This window comes from Mizuhopecten yessoensis, unplaced genomic scaffold, assembly GCF_002113885.1.
Source record: "Mizuhopecten yessoensis strain PY_sf001 unplaced genomic scaffold, ASM211388v2 scaffold10985, whole genome shotgun sequence".
Taxonomy (NCBI): Eukaryota; Metazoa; Mollusca; class Bivalvia; order Pectinida; family Pectinidae; genus Mizuhopecten; species Mizuhopecten yessoensis.
The window spans coordinates 576,774-596,623 of record NW_018408820.1 but is presented as its reverse complement, the minus strand read 5'-3'; the positions used below and the strand labels follow the sequence as shown (position 1 = coordinate 596,623).

Genomic DNA, 19,850 nt, shown 5'->3' with positions numbered 1-19,850 from the left:
AATGCAAACACTATATCAACTGAAATAAAGATCAATAAATATAAAACTCAATGCTGTGCATCTTGCACTCACTGAATCCAGAAACCTGTTTAAACCAGACATTTGGACATTCAAACATATTACAGTTTGTACGTAGCGATATAGATGTCAATGGAAAAACAGCCTTTGTGAACTCGACATTTATCTCATTCATTCAGTTGTTAGTGTGTTTTATTGATCAAATTACATTACAATGTATCTATTCTGTTAATGATGTCTATCCACATGTACGCCAACTAACATAAATTGAATATGAGTTAAATACACTGTATTGTTGTCCGTACATTCACTTAAAGGAATGCATTGTTTCATATGAATCTTAGTAATATTTAACCACTATCTGTTATTATAGTTGTAGCATTGATTAACTTACTTTCATAATTGTTTTTGTGTATAGGCATAGGACATCTCACGGCCATTCGAAAATCCGCATTATTTATATCTTTTATGCCATTTTAATTGAAATTATTTAGTCCTCTTCTTGCTGGGTTGCACATAACGCCATCACCAGATATTTTCATTTATGTCTGTCTTGGGACCACTGGTGTATTTGTCCCCATGTCCAGTATTTTTCTTTTTGTTCTTTCACAACAGACCATCTCCAGGTTTTCTTTGGTCTTCCTCTCTTTCTTTTTCTTGGTGGTGTCCATATCATTGATACTCTAGGGAAATAATCTGGGTACATTCTGGAGACATGTCCATGTGTTTAAATTGAAAAGTGAACAATAATTGAACCATGAGTAGCACAGTGGCCTTAATCTGGTCTGTCATGGGTGGCAAACTATTATCCGCTATTACACATAAGTCCATTTACGTTTGTAAAATGCATAGGGGTATCATGCTGAAGGAAAACCGATAATTCGTGCGACGTACTGGCGTCCTTCACCTGAAAATGTGATTGTACCTGTACCGTACTGATTCTCCTGACTTTGTAACCATATCGATGATGATATGGACCCCCGCGACGTCAGTATATGAATGTAGTCCAATCCAAGGCAGAAATCACTGAAGCTAGTGATGTAATAAGTCCAGCTTCGATTGAAGCTGACCGAACCGGTAAGTCTGTGTTGAAGAACAGTACAGCCTCCTCCATCTGTTATGTCGCATACGACGTCCAGGGGTTGGTGTCCGGCCGGGGCTATGGTATAAACACCTGAGGTACACTCTCCGTTATGTTACATTTCGACATAAACCTTCACGAAGAAATAGATAGCTAGTCAATGTCTTTATACTGAATGTACAGGCATCACGCAGCGAGGAAAACAATTGCTTTGATATTTGAAATATTTTACTCAACAAAGAGGAAATGCTTAATTTAATTTAATGGCAGTAATTTAGCCATGTTTAAAATATGTTTCTCCCACAACCACTGTAGGTTTCCTCACTCATGACTCATAAGATACACCTGCAAGGAGTAACCCACTAGTTAGTAATTTCCTGGACGTGATTTCAGTGGTCAATCTTTGATTCATGACGTCACGTAACAATGCTTTTCGACGTCCCCCATCAGAAACACACATGAAGTGTTTTGCAAGGGAAAAATGTCTTCTTTTTTTCAGATAAAATACGAACATTATGGGTTTGGTTTGGTTTAATTTTGTTTAGCGTCCTATACACAGCAGATTTATTTTGGTCGCTTTTGTGTCCCTAAATAGAGGACACCAAAAAGCAGGTCCCAAAACTCGTGAAGATTAGTTATCATGTTTATCTAATTCTTGGTAAACCTCGTGTCTTTATACAATTTGAAAATTAACTAACTCGAGTTAGATAGACATGATAACCAACCATCACTCGTTAGGGAACCTCTATGTATATGATATGGAATGACGTGTTGACACTTTAGTCGACATATCTGTATCAGGATAAGTAATTTTATACTGACCGTAGGCACTTTAAACATAACTGCTGTGTAAGACTTTGAAAACAATCCACTGATCCAGCTAGCGGATTTATTTATTCGCACACGAATGCATTCGACAGTAGTAGTAGAACGTTGCAGCGTGTGTATTTAGGTTTATTAAATATGGTCACCATCGGCGATTATGTGAAATTAAAACTGAAAAGAAAATACTGTGTTAATCTTCATAATATTTTATTGACAGTTAATAGTATATAAATTGGAAATTTAAACAATATGTTCATTTGTCAAAAAATAAGAAGAGTTTCTTTTTTTCATAATAGGAAGTATACGATGATTTAAGTTCATAACTGGTTTACCCCCTAATTTATTTAGCTAACACAAACGGTATAGCTGATATGATGTATATTTATTATACATTTGTTTTCCTCAAAAATATAATCAGAAAGACACTATCTTTCGATCATTTCTTAACAAATTATCTTTTAACAAATGTAACGATAAAAAGCAGATGCCATATCAATTATTTAAGGTATAACATCTACATTGTACCTTCCTTTAACAAAATGTTCCTTTATACAGGTTTTGATTCTAGAAATTCTAAACAAGTATATTGCTGAGACTCATAACATAATAAACACAGAGGTTGTGTATGAATTATCTTTGGTTTAATTATTGATTAAAATGAGGAACGTTAAAGGTTATATCCATATCCCTGTCCTAGATATGACATGGCACTGTTGCGCATGCTTCTTCCATAAAATGTCAACCCCAAACACACATTAAAATGAAACATACCAGCTTCAAAAATGTTTCATGGAAAACCCTACATTGTGTCAGATTTGATTTCAACATATTTTATTGACATAGAAGAATGTTACACTGTCAAAAGGATTGGACAACAGGCTTATAGCCTATACAAGTCCTCTCCATTGGTGGTAGGTATATGGACATAATTGATTGATTTTATAATAATAATAAGATTTTGCTTACTGTCAAAAATTAATCATTGTAAATCAGTAACATATTTGGCGTTAGAACCTTTTTTTTCTCTCTCTTTTTTTTTTAATATTTTAGACAATATGTGTCAGATGAGTAAAAGAGTACACAAAATGACCTAAATATCTAAATGAAAAATGTTTACTTGATATTGCTTGATATTTCGATTTGTGTTTGATCAAGACTGATGACATACAGGTCCTATTTTTGATCGGTGTAATGTTTGATTTTGACAGGGTTCGATCTAGCGTTGTTTTTGACAGGCTTCGATCTGTTGTTGTTTTTAACAGGTGTCTATATTGCTTAGATAAGTTTCCCTGTATATAACATATAATCATTAACATGTTATGTGATGCAATCATATAGGAACTCTATTCCTTCTAGTTCAAATATTTTTATTATGAGTCATAGAAGGACGAAACAGCTGCACGATACAGTGTGAGTCATTTTGGCATACTGTACCTATTACCATACTGTATCTATTACCATACTGTATCTAGTACCATACTGTATCTAGTATCATACTGTATCTAGTACCATACTGTATCTAGTACCATACTGTATCTACTACCATACTGTATCTAGTACCATACTGTATCTATTACCATACTGTATCTATGACCATACTGTATCTAGTACCATACTGTATCTGGTACCATACTGTATCTATTACCATACTGTATCTATTACCATACTGTATATATTACCATACTGTATCTATTACCATACTGTATCTATTACCAAATGTTTAAGGTGCTGTCACCTGTTTGTGTGTTACGTTCATCTTTAATTAATATTACATGTTTTTTACTTTTATTGAAAATATTACCAGTTTATGTATTCCCATGTTAATACTATCAATTCACAAGAACGCTAAATAGCAGATGATTATTATTTTATTCATTGTCCACTCATTCATTTCCACAATCGGGTTGGCTATTTTACCTTCATAACGGTTTGATTCAGTAGCAAATTCTTATTATGACAGTGTACTGCCATTCCATGGTTATTTTCAGCTACACCTATAATACCGTTTATGTTAAACCATGTACCGCGTTTAAACCACCAACCAGAGGCATTTGCACATTTGAGATTATCCAGTCTGTCAGGGGAAGAAAAAATTGATGGGCTATTATACATTAGTCTTTCTCCGCCTGTACAATTCACAGAGTTATCACCGGAAACTGACAATTCGTACGACGTACTGGCGTCCTTCACCTGAAAGTGATCGTAACTGTAACGTATTAGTTCTCCTGACATTGCAACCATATCTATGATGACGTGGACCCCCCGCGACGTCAGCATATGAATGTATTCCAATCCGAGCCAGAAATCGCCACGTAGATCACCGAAACCAGTGACGTAATCAGCCCAGTTTCGATTGAAACTGACCGAACCAGTAAGCCGGTGTTGAAGAACAGTCCAACCTCCTCCATCTGTCATGTCGCAGACGACGTCCAGGGGTTGGTGTTCGGCCGGGGCTATGGTATAAACACCTGAGGTACGCTCTCCGTTGTTGTACAACTCGTCACAACCTTCACGAAGGAGAAAAAACAACGAGTAATCGCTAATATCACGAGGGAACAGGCACCGGGTATTGAAAAATGATAAGGTAATGATGAGGAACCCAGGTACTGGTGTTTATTACTTTAATATTAAAATGTGCTGAAAAAAAAATCATCGAATCACACCACTGAATTTACGAGCAATAATCGTTTAAGGGGTGAATAGTCGCATTCAAACTTGATACAAATGTAGCTATACAGTAAAACAATGAACGTAGTTTGATAGGACTACAAAAACAACTGTACTTTGGTTAATTATGGATGTCTTGTATCAAAATACTTATAGCTTTATATCTGAATATATGTAATATCAATGAATGTCAAAGGGTATTGCAATGCTTGTATCAAATTCAATTTAATCAAATGACCACCACAACAGAAACATATGCCAATGCTGTGAGTAGTTTAAACTATATTTGTACAGAAAGTATTATACCTGAACATAAACCGCCTGAACAGTGACGTTCCTCTCTAGGTACACCCTCACAGCTTTGTGATGTTATGTCTCCTTTGACATTTGTACAAGATCGGTTCCGGATCTGATGTCCATGACTGCCACAAGTATGAGCCGAACACGTACCCCACGGACTCCAGGCGCTCCAGGATACCACCTCTGTATCACAATAGAAGGGAAAACAATATACTTTTAAGTATGTTAAATATTCCAAATAACGGCAAAAAGTGTTTCAATGTATAAATATAAACTGTTTGAATTGATATGAAATATATATGTCATGAGATTTTGATCAATATTATTATTATTATTTGTTTAGAACAATCACTTGAAATGAAAACATCAGGAAGCACCGATTTCAAATTGAGATCTTTTTTGACGACTTTATTGATATTTCGTTTATTTAGGACTTATCATTGGTAGTAAAGTTCAAGAGAATACAAGTTCATGTCAAAAGTGTTTAACAAAATTTCATACGTGCAGAGCGAAAGGAAAAAGGTGTCTTTAAAACCCTTATACTATTACAAATTTACAAGACAAAACCAGGAAATAATTCTTTTAAAAAAGGTGCTCCTTGTTAACCGTGCCCAAAACAAGTCTTACCGTGACAATCTTGATTACAAAAGTCGTCAGAACAACACTTATGACAGAGTTGGAACGATCTCGTCAGGTTATGTATATCCCTCCCCACAAGCAGACCTTCGTGGAAACACTCCTGTCAAAACAAATGTTTCAGTTTATCAAATTCTTTTCTAGCTAATGTTTTCCTGATATTTATCACGAACAAATGAATGAGAAATGCTGAAATTGATAATGTCGTGTGTTACAGTATGATATTTACAGTCTACTAAAGTGAAATAAAAGTAAATGTAACAAGCATACTGAGTATTGCAAAAGCAGCACATGTCCCCTACCGGCCCCCGCTAGCTATTACACTGTAGTGATTTATAAAAATGGTGCCCTTTAATGTTAAAAAATTCCCTCAAGTAATGAAGCCGCTAAAGCGCCGACAAGGATTTTCTATAAATAGTAACCGTGGCATTGACCTTGAGCCAACAACCCTGAAACTCGAACTTGTCCGAGATAGTATGGTCCTTTGTTATTGTATGAAGTTTGATCAAAATCTCTCAAGGACTGAAGCCGCTAGATCGCTATCAAGGATTTTCTAAAAATAGCAACATTGACCTTGAACTTGTCCGAGATATTATGGTCCTTTGTAATTGTGTGAAGATTGATCAAAATCCCTCAAAGAATGAAGCCGCTAGAACGCGGAGAAGGATTTTCTAAAAATAGTAACGGTGACATTGACCTTGACCCGACAACCCTGACACTCGAACTTGTCTGAGATATTATGGTCCTTTGTAATTGTGTGAAGTTTGATCCAAATCCCCGAAGGTAACACATATTTAAGCATTGAACTGATTTTTTTATGGTATTTATGATCTATTTGAATGACACAGCTTTGCAAGCAAACAACATAATGCGCGCTCATTCAAATAGATCATAAATACCATACAAAAACAGTTCAATACTTAAATTTACGTTTTCTCTGCCTCTCATGTTCTTTTTTAACTTATAATTTATAATTAAAATTAAAAATGCCGGCCTTATCGACAGTCCACACAATTTCGTTCAATAGTTTTAACAGCGTATTGTCGCGTGCTGATTGGCAAACAAAGTAGTACTTTGACATTTTAACAAACACTTCAAGTTTATTCCACAATTTAGTATCAATACAATTGCGTATGATATGTCTATAGGGTGATTCCAGTTTTTCAACAGAAACCTGAGCTGAAAGTTAGATTTGAAATTGTTTCGATTTTCCCCCGGAACAAATTTCGTGCATGGATAAATACAGTGAACCCCGTGAATGGGACCTTGACCTCCACGAGGGAGTTATTTTTGGAAGTTAATTCGAACTTTTCTCTTAGCTCATTTTGTGAAGAATCCAGGCGTGAATGTAGTTGTTGATTGTATGGGAACCCGACAACAGTCGGTAGATTCTATAACAGTATCGTTACTTCACATGTCGTCTGAAACTGAGGAACCGTGGATTCGAGACGCGTGAAACTGATAGCGTTTGAAGTGAGTGATCTTGCGACGGAGCACAGGTTCGTTACAAATGTCTGAGATGACGAATGTTTATGTGTGCTGTGACTCATATCAGTAGGTCTGTAACATATGTGTCAGTAGATCTATAGAATATGTGTATTTCAGACATTTATAACGAACCCCTGTTGATCAGTGCAGTGTAACAGACGATATTTCTGATAAATTGCATGAGCGTTAAAATTGTTTCCATTGCCGGCATTGGTGATTTCAACCGATGTGCATTTTGTACGATATTGCAGACCTTGGTCTTGTTTTTGTTGTAATAAAAGTGTTTTTTATTTTTTATTTTTTATTTTGCACATAAATTTACAATGACATTATCAAATCTCACAATGCCCAGCGATATTTCAGCAGCCGTCCTGTTTATTTACATTGGATATTGTAGTTCCGGTCAGTGTTGTAATTAATACGCTTATAATTGTGTCTCGTGCGGCATGGTAATTATGTCTCGTGCGGCATGGTAATTAAAGTCCCATCAACGACCCAGCTTTCAAAGAGGCTATATAGTGACAATGCCATGCAAATGTAAATATTATATATTCTTTGGCAAAAAGGTGTCAATTTTACGATGTGTCTATATGATCAACCCAGTATACAAAACCGGAGTCTTGTTCACCAACAGAAAAAAGAACACATTCTTCACGAAACAATATGAATGCACATCTCATTGAAAACAATTACTATCATTTTCAATAAAGGATACTTATCACATTGTCTTCAAGCAATAGGCGGGTCTCCCCAGAACATTTACATTTGCCCTCTGCGAAGTTTATGTACATTTAGAACCATTTTGTGATGACATTGGAATATATTGCTGTACGTGATTAGGCAGATCAGCGTAGACAGGTGTAATGTTTAGGTTTTGAGACGAGGCTTTCGTTGGCTGAGGCTAATTGCATTATTATGATCGACTATATAGTCATTTGTATAGTTTGTACACCGGATAACACCTGATCTGATCTATAAATGCTAAAGGGAATTAACGCGCCAACTCGATCTTATATACTAGTACTCCGGAAACATTTTCTTTTACTGATTGCGCCGTACAAAAAGTAAAGAAAATAACTCGAAAAACTATAAAAGAATGTTACTCTTATCAGTAAGTTAATATTATGAATGCAAGTTTTGACATGAATATATACCGAGTTATCTCACTGTGTATTTCTCTTTCCTTAAGAACCCGCTTCTGAACAGATACGATGTAAGAACTTAATACATAACTTTAAATACACTTACTCCTTTTCGTCGGCATCCGCTTGAGAACTGATGTCCAAATGAAACTGTTTCATCAATAGTGCAAACCTAGGAAAGGTAATATACTGTAAAACTTACATGAAATAGTACGGGCAGTCCTGTTGATTATTTTACTTTTATCTACTATCTATTACTTAAAGTTTGAACATAGGTATTTTTCGGTCTTTCTTTTCAATTGGCTATGACAAAGAACATTTTCTTGAAAATGAAGATTGCATTAGATAAAAGTGATGTAAAATCTTATATACAGCTTTAAATATATGAAAATTGTATTTATCGAATGTACATATGGATATAGCTTTAACACAGTTATAAATAACAAAAACATTTATATTAATATTATAGAAAATCATCTCTTCGTTGATAAAATATGACATTATTTTGTATATGTATTCAGAAACAGTTGATTTTTTTCTGACCCCTAAATCCTAACAAAATAAGCAAATATTCTAGTATGATCTATTTGAATGACACCAGCTTTGCAAGCATACATCATAATTCTTGCTAGCGCGTTATAATTTGTTTGCTTGCAAAGCTGTGCCATTCAAATAAATCATAAATACTATACAAACACAGTTAAATACTTACATTTGTGTTTTCTCTGGCTGTTATATTTGTTTTTAACTTAAAAGATATATTTAAAACCTAAAATTCCCGCATTATTGACAGTCCAAACAAATTTGTTGAATACCTGGAACAGCGTATTGTCGCGTGCTGATCAAACACAGATACACAGATTTTATTCTGACTACAGGAAAGTTTACATTTCCTCCGCTGTCAGCTCTATTATATAAACAAATCGTTAGTTGATATTAATGATAATAACATGATTTATTATTATTTTTGCAAGCTGATAATGTCACAGCTCTGTAATTGTAAGTTCATTAATTAACAATTATCTGTATACTATATTATATTTCGTGTACACCCTAGTTAATAGTTCATATTAAATGTTGGTATTCTACGTTTTTATACATGTTTTATAAGTGTTAATTTCTTTTTAAATTAAATAATCGTGGTTCCCTGTGGTTATGGAGAAGTGGCTGGTTCTTCCAATGGCGATTAAGTCTAAATTAAAATGCTCGAACAGTTCGTGACGTTAAAACCTCTGATGACCAGACTGTTCCATATGTCCACGGTTTGGTGGAGGAAGGAAGGATTCCTGATGTTAAGGCGCATTCTTTGTTTATATAATTTCAGTGCATGTTTCCTCGTAGTGATGGTGCTACTGGCATGAACGGTGACAGGAATGTAGACACCTCAGGGTCAAATTTCCCTATCATGATTTTGAATAGCTCTATCATATCTCCCTTGGCACTTCTATAGGCCAAAGTTTGCATTTTCAGGGGTAGCTCTCCTTTGTACGTTTTCTATCGATTCTACATGTTTAATCAGATGCGGACTCCAGACCTGGTTAGCATACTGAAGATGTGGTCTCTCAAAACCTTTGTATAGCGCTGTAAATGTAGTGAGATCCATATACTCCATTTTTCTTCTGATCACCCCCATTACGGAATTGGCTTTGTTTGTTTTTTGAGGTATGTAGACATTGAATGATAGTTTATTGTCGATAGTGACTCAAATATCTTTTTCTCAATTTCGGTATATGGAAGTTCTTTTCCATCTTCTAAAATGTATGTAAAATTGTTTCTGTCATTTTTGCCGATCCGCATGACTTTGCATTTATCTGGATGAAAGGACAAGAACCCCTTTTTGCTCACTTCCTTCCGGCATGATGCGTCTCCATTTACTGTCCCACATTGCGTGTGATTGAGAAGGAATGCCTTTATCCAGCTCGTTATTTTACCGGTTAAACCGTACATGCCCGTTTTATAAATGAGTCGCTGGAGGGGAACTTCGTCGAATGCCTTCAAAAAGTCACAATATAGTACATCAATGTAACCTCCTGTATCAAGGATTAATTGTAGCACGGTGGACACGATGAATCCAAATTGTCGCCTGCTGAATAATTTATTGATCTGCTTGTAATCGATTATGGTTCTCTTTTCAATTGTTTCTAGCACTTTACAACAAATACAAATTAAGCTAATAGGTCTTTAATTACTAGCTGATTTGCTGTCTCCCTTTTTGAAAATGGCTGTACTACTGGCTTCTTTCCATTCTGCGGGAACTGCTTCAGTTTGTATTGAAGTGTTGAAGATTATGGGCAGTGGTAAACTTATAACAGAGCTCAGTTCCTTAAGCACTCGCTGGATCTGGTGCCTTTGATGTTTTTAACTTTTCAAGTGTTTCGGAGACAATATTGGAGTTTATAACTACATTATATATAGTTTCATCTGTTATACGGTCGACCCGGGACATTGGCTCGTCCGTTTCTTTAGTAAATACTGATGTAAATTAGTTTGCCAACACTTTGATACTTTTGTTCGTGATTTTGTTTTTGATTGGACACAGCTCCAGAATGTTTAGGGTAACTTCCCGGGCATTTTTTTTGTCGATAATTTGTAGCCTTCCTAGTCAATCTTCTCACTTAGTTCCGTACATAGGAATATTCTTTCATAGGTTTCATCGCTTCTTATATCTAGAAATTTGATCAATAACCGCTGTTTCCGCTTTATTTTAGTAATGGTTTTCTGTCAAGTGGTATTACCTGTCGCAATTTCTGATGGGCATTGCTTGATTTCTTATAGGGATACAGGTATCAATGGAGGTTTTTAATCTATCTCGAAAATGTATCCATTGCTGGTTCATGTCCAAATTCAAGTTAGTGGATGTAGTTCTTCAACCAAATTCATAGACATTATTTCTTGCATATGTTTGTTGTCCCCCTTTTCGTACAAATATCTTTCCTTTTCTTACTTTTCTGTAGTTGAATAGACATTCATTATACATTATATGACAGAGTAGTCACTTTCATCTATTGGAGATTGAATTTCAATTTGACTGACCATCCCTTCCTCATTGAAGAAGACAAGATCAAGCATATTTGGTCCAGCCTGATCACGCGCTCTTGTCGGACTTCTGATGTGCTGATGGAGAAAGCAGTACTGAAAAGTTTCCACGAACTTGAACTCCAAGCTGTCTATTCCCTCTTTCTCGGTGCTCCTGTCCCAGTCTATACCTGGTAAATTGTAGTCTCTTACAAGTAGCATATTTGAATGGTTTCTATTGCATGCATCTATAATTGTGTTGCACATGGCCAGAAAGTATTCTGCTGTGCTGTTTGGGCTTCTGTATATGCTTCCTATTAGTAGAGTGTCTGTTGTTCCTACCTTTATTCCGTTTTTGCGGAAGGGTCTGTAATAATTTTTATATATAATTCACAATTCCATAACACCGTAGCATCTCCATCATCACTATTTACTGGAGATATGCACTCTAATGATGTATTATTTGAAAGCGAGTGCTTGCTCCAGATGATACCTTTGTTTCGGATCCGAGCTTGTCTGGTTGGGTTTCTTTATCGGAAACGCCGTCTTTTTCGACATGGTGTTTACTCTTGACCGCCCTGTTGCTATGCATGATTGTACGAGTTTACCCGTTTTCCACGATACTTCTTTACGTTTCGTACACAAGTTGTACTCGATGTCTTTTCTAGTTGTGTTATCCTGTGCTTTGTATATCCACAATGCCTTCTCTGTGGCACAATCCTGTAAAAACTAGAAAGTGTCCCTCTGCTTCGGAGTTTGAGATCGTTACCAACCGATGACGGCCAAATCTCCAAACAAAGTAGTACTTTGAAAATTAAACATACACTTGAATTTATTCCACTATTTATTATCAATACAATTGCGTATGATATGTCTTTTCCGTCTTTGCGTATTGCAGAGTTATCTTCTCTTGTGAGCAGGTATAGATTGTTACGTCATTGGTTTGTGTGAGAAAATTACATCGTTTTCTCAAAAATTGATGACGTTACTCTAGTAACGTTGATAGTTGTTAAAGTTTCATCCCCTCTAGATGAGAACTCATCACCAAAAAAGTCGGGCAAACCCAAATTGGGAAGATCGTTTGATTATGTAATGGTTAGATCAGTGCATTGTAACGAACGATATTTTTCTGATATATTCTTTGAGTGTTCAAATTGTTTTTATTGGTTATTTTAACCGATGTACATTTCATACGATATTTTAGATGTTTGTCTTTATTTTTTGTTATAGTAAAAGTATTTTTAGACTATTTTAGCGATTTTTTTTCACATTTACAATGACAATAGTCAAGTCTCAAAATGCCTGTGAGATTTCAGCAGCGGTCATGATTGTTTACATTGAATATTGTCGTTACGGTCTGTGTTGTGTTAATACGCAAACAAATTGTGTATCGTAATGCATGGTATTTAAAGTCCCATCAACGTCACAGCTTTTAATTAAATTATCCAGTGACAATGCCATGCAAATGTTAATATATGACGCAACATGATGACCACAGTAAATTTATGTTAGATAATGCACAAATCTCTTCGGCAAACTATAAACCCTACAATACTTCACAAATAACATGTGTACTTACTATACCTCTAAGTTTTGGCATTTCATAACTACAGTTTTTATATTAAGTGAAAACATTCTAAAATAAAACAAGGTTGATGACCCAACCAAACAACCTCTTTGTGACATCTACAATAAACTCTTAAACAATGTAAACCATTATGGATTCGTTTAAGCAAACATCGCATGAACATTTTAGAAAAATGACATAATGGAACCTTACTTCATTAACATCACAGATAGTGAGTCTTTCACAGTAGCTTGGGTCTGGCATGTGTTGACACTGGTAACAGTAGGGCCCACGTGATTCTCTCGGTGGTGGTCCTGTGAAAGTCCGGGGGAAATTTAACAAGGGTGTTGCATTGAATTTTGGAGACGTATCCAGAATATCAATTTCGAAACATGGATTTTTCAATAAAACAAAAACACTTACTAATATGGCATGAAATTCCGAAAAAATGTAAATGAAATAAGTTTAACAACATTAGTCTGCAGTATATTTCCGAACAGAAGTATGCATAATAATACCTGTAACATAGCAACAACGGACGAATATAAAATACTACGTTCCTGTATTAGCTAGGTCTAGAAAGATGATCCTAGCAAACGCATGTGACTGCTACTTTAAACTTTGGTAAAGGATACAGCATGACAAAGGTGAATTACGCTGCACCATACCGCTGATACGTCCTTTAGGGACTCATTGGTGATACTAGGGGCCGAAAAGTTCGAAATCGAAATCGGTCTTAACTATAGTCGAAACAGAAGTGAGGTGTGTAAATACTCTTAATCATATCAATTACGAACTAGTAAAGTGTGTATACTATGAACCGTGCCACTACTAAAGTGAGATAACTGTCTTCATCAAGTTAACGGCAAACCTCGGGGACTAAGACATCCATCAGCAGAGTCTACCACTGGAAAGATGAACCCAATACATACATGGGACTGCCCCTAGTATTATAGCGTTCTTGGAACATTACATACCTGAGGAAGGTATACGGTTATATACTTGAATACGAACTGAAACAAATGTTATGACAGATCCTTAAACAACGAAAGGTAATTCGGAACTAAAGTTTTCCATTAGGAAAGCATTGTTGGAAGCAAGGGAAAATATTTAAATATTAATGAAACTAGCCATTAATCAATAAAAGGAAATCATGTGAAATTATTATGACTGCATATTTCATATTTAATATGAACCAATTTGTGTTTATCTCGTGATAACCTAATCAAATTCTGCATACTGTCAGTGATATTGTCAGCTATAACATTGAAGATATAAGCAAACACTAGTATGGCGTGGTCGATTAATTCATTTTAGCTGACTTCAAATGATAAGACGTAATTTTTTTTCCCTAGATGACAAAAATGTTAAGATTTAATTAGGTACGAACCCGTGTCCCCACAGCCCTGGTTGTTACACATGTCTCCGTCACAACAATCTACACAAGTCACCTGTCCGTACGGTGATAGAGCACCAAACGATCTATAGAAATTCATATCCAGAGAGCAACTCTGTAAAATAAAATGTCATCATTATTGTTTGAACGAAGGTAAAGACAGCATATTGCGATTATCGTATCTACTAAGTCGGAACTTTAATTACATATTTATTTGTTGAGGTCTTAACCGCAGACTAAACTGCATGTTGTTAGCAATGTATAATCATGTATGTCATACTTATTATAGAAAAATATATTTACGTGATATACCATAAATAAAGAATACGAAAGAATGGTTAAAGATACGTGACCCACCCTACACAAGTTATACGAAATAATGGCTATAGATACGTAACTTTTCATGTACAAGGTAGGCGAAAACAAAATGTATACTAAACAGTTACTAGAAATTTATTATATGTGACGGTATACGAAACAATGGCTAGAAATACGTGACTAACCATACACAGGGTATAAAATGACTAAATGTACCTTACTCACCATCGAAATACGAAACAGTGGCTATATTTACGTAACTTACTTGGTTGCTGACACATCCAGACGTGTACTGGTCGTGGCCATTGTGTGTGCGTATCTTTTGTACGTAACATTTCTGCAAAAAATTAAACGTTTTGACAAAATAAAAAAAATAGTTTAAAATCAAGAAACTTTAATTTGTGCGTTGTTTTGGTCTTCAAAACGTTTCCCCTAAGCGGATGATAAATAAGAAACATTGATTCATCAGTGTCATACTTAAATTTACTATAGTTATTAGGAACATTGATCGCCTTATATGTGGTGGGATATCCCCAGATGCTGCAGGAGGAATAATAAATGATACCACATGAAAATAGAATACTGTATGAAGGTATTACCTCTCCTTCCTCACATTGTGTAAAGGTATCACAAAACTCTAGTCGAGGAGTTGATGAACATTCAAAGCACTGCGGGCCAGCCGTGAATACTGAAGCGTAACAGAAAACAGAACGGGAACCTTCAGTGAATATATAAAAACACAATTACCTAAACGTTAAAAACAAGTTAGAAATTCTCTATTGCTTAAAAACATTAATATGTCAGAAAACCCCAATTCAATGTGTTAGCTGGTGTCAAGTTTACTGTTACAGTTTTAAAGTTTTTAAAGTGATTTCTAAGATTCTTAGATAGTAAACGATACATTTCACTACTTTCCAACTCTTACTATGGTTTGTTACGCTTTTGGAGGCGTCCGAGGATATCATCAACAAATATTGAAAAATCAAGCAGCCTTTTGGGGTAACATTAAGTTTACGACTAAGATATATAGGTACTTCTATACACAATTGTAAACTACGAAGAAAAAAAAAAGTGTGATGATAATATGAAAATGCAAAGCCTTAAAAGAGCGAAACTTTTGTTGATCTCTGATATTTACTGATTCACAATGGGGCAAATTCGGCCTTATTTTAAAGTCCGTTTTGGGAAGTATGGCAGCACGTCCGTTTTTGAATATTATTTAATTTTCCCTGTCGGAAGATCGGATGGCCGAACGAGCCCGACATGGGATAAGTTCGGACAGGTATTCGGGTAAATTCGGCCTCATTGGAATCAGCTTAATTATGACGATTTTAGACGATGAACAATAAATGTACATGTTGACCTATTGGTTTAATGCGGCTCTTTTTGAAAATATCTCCCGGTAGAAATATTAACAGAACCTGGTTGATGACAAAAAGGATCTTCAGAAAACATTCACGTTTTTACTTTTTGTGCCTGTGGCAAAAACTGAAATTAAAAACTCATGACGCACCGACAAAGTGTGAATGTAACGGCCATCAGTTCTAAGATTTTCCGGTTATTTTTCATCCTTCCGGAAATAACCGATGAAGGCCGATGGAGTGTGACGTGCTTGTGACGTAATAGTATGATAATCTCTGAACGACGTTTCATGCCTGCTAGAATCAACATTTATGTGATAGATTTTGTTCACTCAGAATGTATATTAGTTTTTACCTAAATTAACACGTAATAAAACATGGGTATTGTTTTCACTATATGAAGATGTTCATGTTTGTGTTGAAACACAATCGTCTTTGCTTCAAGGATACACTTCCTGTTTCCCAACTGGACGTCTACTTCCGGACGAAACAAATTAAAGGCAAGGTGTAGCAAGGGGAAGCAACTCTGTTTACGCACGCATGTGTTACCATTAAAGAGCTTCGATCGGGCGCCTTGAGAGCTACGCTCTTATTAAGGCTAAATCAACTATTTTGATATATTTTTCTAGGACGACATGGCGAATACAGTATTTGTTTTACTCATTTCAAATGTATTACGCCATTTGATTTGCCGTCGAACAAACAATAAAGCTTGCGATTTGTCTTTCACAAATTTCTCATTTGTATATGAAGTCCTGAGTTCGATTGTTAATGACGTCAAAGTCCCACTCCGAAAAACTCACTATAGTTCAACCTCACTTTAATTATAACTTACGTCACTTACATTTGGCAGACTGACCTTTTTTTCTAAAAATACGCATAGAAAATAATAAAAAAATACTTTCAGTTGTTGTTGCTTAATTGAAATATGGTGGGAATGTCAATGCAGCGGTTTCTTGAGATTTGCGTCGGTATATCGGGATTATATATGCAAATATCGCCCCCAATCTCTAAACTTAGTAGTTATCATCTTACACTGTGTAATTTGCTTAATTTATTTGTTCGTAACCTTAAAATCCAGAAACATCGGATGTAGGTTATCGTACTATGAATAAATATTCTTTATAAAATGTTCGGCCTATCAAATATGATACTGCTTTTAAAATATGCAATACTTCATTAAGGTATTTTAAAATATTTAAAGAATATCACTTATTATTGACCTAATAAATTGCCTTTGATGATATCTTAGTTATATAGTTACCTGAGCAAATGTGATAAAACAGCAATCCGGAGACAAGAATCAGAGAGGCCACTGAGGACGGAATTGACAGTATAAAGTAAAACAAGAGCTATTAGAGAATAAAAATGGTAAATTTTAACAGAAATGCATGTATATTGTCGGTTGCTCAACTGGTATTGTTAGTAAAATTAACAGCATCAAAATATGTTCCACATCCAGCTGAATTTAACGTAAGCCCTTTTGGCCCTTATAAAATGAATAATGGTCCAGCACATTGCTTACCGTCTAAACCAATGCCTAAAACTTGTAATATTGAAAACCTAAAATGCTCAAAACTTTAACCAAGTCAAAAGCTGTTTTTGGCAAAACATGAAATATGAAAATATGTTTTTACGTGTTCTTATTACAGTATTTCATAGAGAATTAACATTTTAAACAGCATACTTTCACAGATGATACAACTGTTCAATAACAAAGTCATCCAGACATTAAGTACTATCGAATGTCATTATATGTTTAAACACTTACTTTCTGCTCCTTCTTGTTACCTGTGTAGTCAAAAACAGATGTATAACATTTTATAGAAGTTGCTGACCCGTCAAGATAAGACAGTCCTGAAAGTCAGTCGGTAACAAAGGAGTGTAAGTCATCACCTTTCTGAAGGCCAAATATGTACAGATATAACAAGTCACGACAATGGTTTTACAACCTAAATAATAATGGACGATCGGAATATAATTGGTCTGCGGTACCTAACTGCATGATCATATATTGTTATTAAAATCATATGTAAAATATATCTAAAACTTGATCAAACACATTTTGGGTTCATTCATTTTTTTCATATTTATTATCATAAACTTTTTTTTTTATTATAAACTATAACTGAAATCATTACTTAGGTCATATGATAGAGAGTTAACAGAGAAGTGAACCGGTGATATCATGATAATGCACTGCAGTTTACACAGTAGTGAACTGGAGATAACATGATAGTGCACTGGAGTTAACACAGAAGTGAACGGGGGATACCATGGTAGTCAAATGGAGTATCACATAAGTGAACCGGAGGCATCCCAGAGGCTAGTCTTGTGTACTACCTTGGTATCGAGGTATGATGGAAATATGATTTCATGTATTCGCCAATATCAATGTAGTCATTCAGATAACAATTTTGTTATATGTAAAATGTGCTCATGATATACAGACGATCAAATAGCAACCTGATACTAATAATATGTATTTATTATGTACATTTTGTAGGACAACAGTATCATATATGACTAAGCCTTGTTTCGTAGTTAATTCGATATTTGGTTTATATAAAAAAAAAAATATGCGGATCGAGAAATTATAAGATATGTATTCGAATTCGTTAGAAATGCTGTTGTGCCCCTATATTAAACCGTATATAATGTTTGTATTACGTCCATTGTCGAAATCCACGACAATTATTTCAACTTCATTACCACAAATGTATCTTGTAGATATTTGAAGTTAGTTAATTGAAAAATCAATTTAATTAAACATTATCTCGTTTTGTCCATTGTTTAAAAATAGCCTTCCACACAATCAAACGTTATTGGACTCTTTGTACACGATAATTTATCAAGAACTCGCGGCCATTCACAAAAAATAGAGATAAACTACTGCAATTTAGATATGAGAAAATTCAGTTTCAACTGCAGGACAAGAAGAATATGAAATAGTTTCCCAAGTAGATTTAATAGACTCAACTACATTTAAAGAATGCAAAGGTCAATTTAGATGAACGCTTGAAAAATATAGATATGAAATATGATCAAGTATGTTAAAATGTTAATGTTAATGAATTATATGTATATGTACAATCTATGCATTGTGTCATTGATATGGATATAGTGGCAGATAATTGCATGCGTCCATCTTTTTCCTATTAAATCCTATTAAAGTTATTTCATAGTCTATTTCATATTCAGTCGTACGAGTCTCTAGCTACTTTGGAAAACGTTCATGGAAACTCTCGCAGCTTTATATTAGGAATCATATTTAGATTGTCGGTTACAGCGTGTCTAGTTTGACCATACAAGTTAGTAATGTAGAGACTGATGTAGGGAAAATCATCATATGGTCACCCAAACTCTGTTTGTTTGGTGTAGCGTGTGGATGTAGTTGAAACGCTTGGAAACTGCGGTCTTATGTTGAAGCTTTGAAATATGTTAATGCTATCAAACTCCTTGTTAGAAAATTCGACTTTTTATGAAATATCAGCGTTACTGAAGCGCCGCAATAGTGGGTTCGAACAGCTTTAAAGAGTCGAATTTGTGACAAATTATTAATAATTATATGAAGTCCTCAAGCTAATAGCCTAGGGCCGCGGTTGCCAGACCTTGACGTTGGGCAGTCACCAGGTACTGGTCGTAGGTCGGTGTTTTTTCTCCGAGAACTCTAGCTTTCCTCCACCATTAAAACCTGGCACGTCCTTACTTGACCATAGCTGTTAATAGGACGTAAAACACAAACAAACCGAACCAAAGTCAAGCTAATTACCAATGGTTACATCAACCAAATACAAATTCAGATGAATCGGGAAACGAATACGGTATAGATCCAACGAGCTCCTCAAACGTGATATTTTCTTATGATGTCGAAGTCCATTGCAACGATTGCATCACTTTCGAGTAGTGAACCCATGATCCAATGCAATGAGTTGTTCTTTGAATGATTACATAATTTACAACAATGGTCAGGTGTGTTTTTATGAAGAAATGGTTAGTTACATGTAGTGTTCACCTGAATATTTACCTGGAATAT

General features: G+C 35.2%; 1 protein-coding gene across 1 annotated transcript; it reads right to left on the bottom strand.

Moving 5' to 3' along the window:
* Nucleotides 1-3,776: 3,776 nt before the first annotated feature.
* On the bottom strand, nucleotides 3,777-18,058 carry LOC110464373. The gene is made up of 10 exons (XM_021519565.1): nucleotides 17,586-18,058; nucleotides 17,079-17,129; nucleotides 15,053-15,141; nucleotides 14,719-14,790; nucleotides 14,130-14,250; nucleotides 12,953-13,053; nucleotides 8,264-8,329; nucleotides 5,519-5,630; nucleotides 4,898-5,074; nucleotides 3,777-4,431 (listed from the first exon to the last, which is right to left on the bottom strand). Coding segments are annotated over exons 1-10 (1,389 nt in total). The 5' UTR covers nucleotides 17,587-18,058; the 3' UTR covers nucleotides 3,777-3,832.
* Nucleotides 18,059-19,850: the final 1,792 nt, after the last annotated feature.